Source organism: Oculina patagonica, chromosome 14 (assembly GCF_052425735.1).
Source record: "Oculina patagonica isolate OP01 chromosome 14, crgOcupat, whole genome shotgun sequence".
Taxonomy (NCBI): domain Eukaryota; kingdom Metazoa; phylum Cnidaria; class Anthozoa; order Scleractinia; family Oculinidae; genus Oculina; species Oculina patagonica.
The window spans coordinates 5,974,263-5,979,074 of NC_135771.1; the positions used below are offsets into that span (position 1 = coordinate 5,974,263).

Here is a 4,812-nt window from a genome sequence, read left to right on the forward strand (position 1 = left end):
CCATCTCAGGGTTCCCCCCCAGCAGTAAAATGTAAATTCGCCAGTACCCATTTATACACCTGGGTGGAGAGAGGCACTGTAAGAGTAAATTGTCTTGCACAAGAACACAACGCAGCGTCCCGACCAGGTTTTGAACCCAGGCCGTTCAACTCGGAGTCGAGTGCACTAACCATTAGGCCACCATGCCTCCCACATACAGTATAACAATATTAAATGGTATGCAAAACATTTTCCCTTAACTACTTGTTGGCCTATTACCAAGAAAATAACATAAAAACAGTACCATACCGGTAATTATTATCTATTTTGAATCCCCATGTAATCTCAGCCCCTATGCACTAGCCTGTGAAATACAGCCACTTCTCACAGGGATGAAAGTTAGCACTCACCTACTGTGATTCTAAATTCTTTGTCAAATACAAATGACATTTGTGGCACATTTTTAAGGTCATATGCCCAAATGGCTTATAATGTAAAAAATGAGTTTCCAGCCTTGCTCACATTGCTCCCAGTCTAGTGATGTGCTGATTATCAATTAAATTGGTGAAAAACTTTAAATGATGCAACAATCCATACTCAACACTATCCCAGCTACTTTTGAGAGGCAGCTGTATTCACAGGCTACTTGTATACGACCTGCGTGTATTATTAACCTTGAATGTCTAACAATTAGTGTTCAGTGTTATGTAACAAAGTGTGCATACATGTAGGTTAACAAGTTTCTGATAAGTAGGTACACTACTCTAAAACCCAACTTTCTGACATGCCCTTACTGACAATTCCCTTGGGAACTTGAAACTCCAGATGTGAATTCTGCATTGTAATCTTTTTGCATTCTCTTTGGAACAGCTGGTCGTAGCTGCGATCAAAGTACTCCGAGATGTCAGTTTCCTCCTTGCTCAGTGGCTTCTCCAGCATTTCCACGAGGGAGGCCACACCAGGGTAGTAGTGAGTCTGTAGAGATTTCAGTTCCCACAGTGAGCTCTTCAGGGCATTGCATTTAGCAGGGTCTGGTTCTTCAGCAACGAATGGGTCACCTTGGCATAGATTGGTGGTGTTCTCAACTGTGTCCTCATCAAGCAACAGTTTTCCTGTCTAAAAGTAAGATTAGAAATTGGAGAATGAATTCCTCAACATAAACACCTTGTTAATAAGACAGAACCTCAAGGCAACTTAAGGGTATCTATCTTTATTAAGGGGGCTTTCCATTAGTTAGAACTGGCTGGCCGTTCCAGTGGTTTTTGATTTTTGAACAAGCACACCTCCTCCAATGTGTGCCCCCATACAATCATGAAGTTTAACAAATAAACCCACCCATCCTTAAGAACTGAAGCAGTCAGAATAAGGGTGCAATCCTTTGGGATGATCAGGATCAATTATCCAAGATCTCTCGGATCATGGTGCCGCAAAGAAACTGATGAATCCACTCTGGGCAAGGATTTACCATTTCCTTTGATGCACCATGGTCTGAGTGATCTTGGATCATTGATCCTGATCATCCCAAAGAAATGCACCCTAAATCTTTTAAGTGAATAAGGTTGGATTACAAAAAAAAAACTGTATAAATATAAAGTTAGATCAATTATGGAGATTGACAAGGGAAAATCTGAAATTTGAAAAAGCACCCTGGGTGCTTAATTGAGGAAATACATGTAAAATACCTCTCAATGGTATAAAAATGTTAGGGTACCTTCCTTTGGAATGATTTGGAACAGGATCAGTGATCCAAGATCAATCAGATCATGGTGCATCAAAGGAACTTACGAATCCTTGCCCAGAGTGGATTCATTGGTTCCTTTGATGCACCCTTAGATCAATTCCAAGCCTGGGGATAACTGGATCCTGCACTTGTTTATCTCCAGTTTCTGCGGCATAAAGCAACAGGGTCATAAACCCAATTTCCTTGCTCAACTTGTGGGAGGTGCGGTGGCCTAATGGTTAGTGTGCTGGACTCCAGATCGAGCAGTCCAGGTTCGAGTCGTGGTCTGCGCACTGCGTTGTGTTCTTGGGCAAGACATAGTGCCTCTCATAGTGCCTCTCTCCACCCAGGTGTATAAATGCTGGGGGTAACCCTGGGGGTGGACGAGCATCCCATCCAGGGTGAAGTAGAAATACTCCTAGTCGCTTCATGCTACTGAGAACCGGGAAAAGCTCCGGCCTGATGGGCCACTAGGCTTGTATGCAGACTTTACTTTTACCCTTGCACAACTTACACTACGCAAAAAAAACTTACTTGTTTTCGATGGATGAGGACTTGTACACTTGGATGTCGTTTGATCAGATTACAGACAAATGGTATGACCAACATTGCACCAGATGGAGGAGCAGACAGAGCAAGCCGTGACAACCGCTTGACAAAGGCTGCAACCAGATAAGCAGGAAGATGGGTCGACATCAGAAACAGGTCAGCCAAGTGAAAAAACCTTGCTTGATACTTCACGTAAAAGATGTTTGGTTCAAACAAAGCATACAGCTTCTTGAAAAAGTCTGGGTAGTCCAGGTTGTGCTTGTGAATGAGAACAAAGAGGCTGTTTAAGGCTAGAAGGCTCGTAACTCCACCAGTGTTGTAAGAGTCGGTTAAAAAATCCATTAACAGTTTTGGGTCAATCATGTGCGGCAACACATCATTGTGAAGGTTGAGTAAGACTTTCTTGTGAACTTCAGATGTCAATGGGAGTGCGAGGAAAGCAAGCCAGGCAGTGCTGAAAACTCTCTTGTGTTGCTTCAATTCCATAACATTTTGCTCATTTTTTGTACTGCCACCCTTTTTCCTTTTCTTTACTTCAATGAGTAGATTGTTCAGGTCTTCATCTTTCTCTTTCATTTTAACCAAATTCAGCATTGTAAACACGTTTTCCACAAGAAATTGTGTCTCACTATTTGTGGATTCTGAAGTGTCTCCTAGAATTTTTGCCAGATTTTTGAGTACATAAAACCTCACATCGTCATATTCTAAGTACTCAGCGAATCTTTCAATGCAATCTTTCATGTTGTATCTTCCATCAAACAGAGCATCGCAGGTTTGTCTAAACAGAACATTAGGAAATTTTTGAACTTGTTTTGCTTCTTCGACAAGAAACTTCATAAGCGTGCACAGGGAAAATTCCTTAACGTTCTGCGTTCCGATGCGTAGCAAATTCAGAAGCCGTTTCAAGGTCAGTAGATACTTCTCGTGCAGCCAGTAGCTGAAGACATCTTGAGGATCTGAGCTAGTTTCATCTTTCTTCGCAGGCTTTTGTTTTGTTTGCCGATGTAGCTTTCCACGGGACGAAAAGGTTGTGAAGATTTTGTGAGCTGATCTTATGAATGCTACCAAAACTCCTTCGTCTTGAGTTTCTGATAGTTCCAGGATATCCACAATAAAGTTTGAATTGGTATCACTTTCTAAAATTGCTTTGGTTTTGTCTTTGATCTCTTTAGTTTTCGAGACCGCTTCGTCCGCCATATTGGAAACTTATCCACGTGCTCTTGAAAAATACTCCGCTGACCACTACCTCGTTTGCCATTACTGGAACCCAGAGCCCGAGCCCACTTGCTTCAAAATTCCCCGGGAATTTTTTAGGGGTGTGCCTCCGAAATACTTTGCATATTTCGGATCCTTTGGGCGATCACGCTTTATCTGTTTATCAGATCCAACAATTGTTGGTAAAGTTCTTCTCTTTCTCTATCTTTCGTTTGAAGGTTATTGGCTGTTTTCATTGCTTTCGGCCCAGGGACGGCGGAGCAGTTTTCCAGGTGGGGGGACTGACTAGTGACTTTAAGTGTGGGGGCTTAAGAGACTTTTCTCTTAGTAAGTCTTTATTTTTTCGGAAAAAGTGGGGGGGGGGGGGCTAAAGCCCCCCAGCCCACCCGGCTCCGCTGTCCCTGTTTCCCCAACTCCACATTTAGCTCACAAAGATCAGAGACTGCTCCTCCGTTTTAATTTCTCTCTAGCTCACTCAAGATCAAGACCTGCTAAAAACAGGACTTTTTATTAGCCATTAAGGCTATCTGGTTCTCTTTCTGTAGTATTGAACTTCAACTTAAAATTGAGTTTCAATTCTATTCACCCCACTCAGGAGCCCATGCCCCACTCCCTCCCTAGCCTGTGTTCATCCGTCCCCCTCCCCTCAAAAAATCGTTCCTTTTCCTGATTTTTTTTGGAGGGGACGGGGACGGCTGTACACAGGCCACCCCTCCTCTACCCCAGTAAAACATTCACATCCGTTTTAAAATTCAAGTCTTAGCTCATTCAGTTGGACCATGTATCCAGGAAAGATGATTTTAAATAAACATTGGTATGTATTGAACATATCCGCCTTTTCATTAGGTTTTTAATCAGAAATTGCATGGATTGCATATGAAATGTTATTTACGCACAATTAGTGTAAATGCAGTGAAATAATTTGAAATGGAATTTACAACATTTTGTTTTTAAAAACAGGACATAACACGAATAAATAATACTAATGTTGGGGAAGGCTAAACTTTACAATTTCTAAGATATTTTTAAGTTACTGCTTTAAAATTAGCGAAAGTGTAGAGAGGCTTCAATTATTAGCACAAACTGAATTGAATATATAAATAATAAAATAAAGAACACACACAAGACAGGTGCATATTATAACTGTAAATTGCATTGCGATATATGAAAAAAAACACGTTTTTTTTCACATGGTTGCACAGGATTTTGAAATAAAAACGTTGCCATGCTAGCAAAGAGAAAATAACTTGGGAGAAAATTCCGGAACTCTTAAAAAATTAGTATGCGGTCTCCATAGCGAGTGATCAAGCGCTCATGTGTCGCGCGCTCATGGAAACTGGAGTGAGCGT

At 41.5% G+C, this 4,812-nt stretch overlaps 1 protein-coding gene across 1 annotated transcript; it reads right to left on the reverse strand.

The window, feature by feature from the left end:
* Nucleotides 1-713: 713 nt before the first annotated feature.
* Nucleotides 714-3,643, reverse strand: LOC144637847 (nucleolar complex protein 4 homolog). Its single transcript, XM_078496934.1, has 2 exons — nt 2,234-3,643; nt 714-1,095 (listed from the first exon to the last, which is right to left on the reverse strand). The coding sequence occupies exons 1-2, from the start codon at nt 3,443-3,445 to the stop codon at nt 739-741; spliced, it is 1,569 nt and encodes a 522-aa protein (XP_078353060.1). The 5' UTR covers nt 3,446-3,643; the 3' UTR covers nt 714-738.
* Between the last annotated feature and the right edge of the window lie 1,169 nt (nt 3,644-4,812).

Bases quoted from the DNA above. Each gene is read 5' to 3' on its own strand.
- LOC144637847 (XM_078496934.1), bottom strand. From the start codon at position 3,445: ATGGCGGACGAAGCGGTCTCGAAAACTAAAGAGATCAAAGACAAAACC. The intron at 1,096-2,233 runs GTAAGTTTTTTT...TCTTACTTTTAG, and splicing joins TCCTCATCCATCGAAAACAA to ACAGGAAAACTGTTGCTTGA.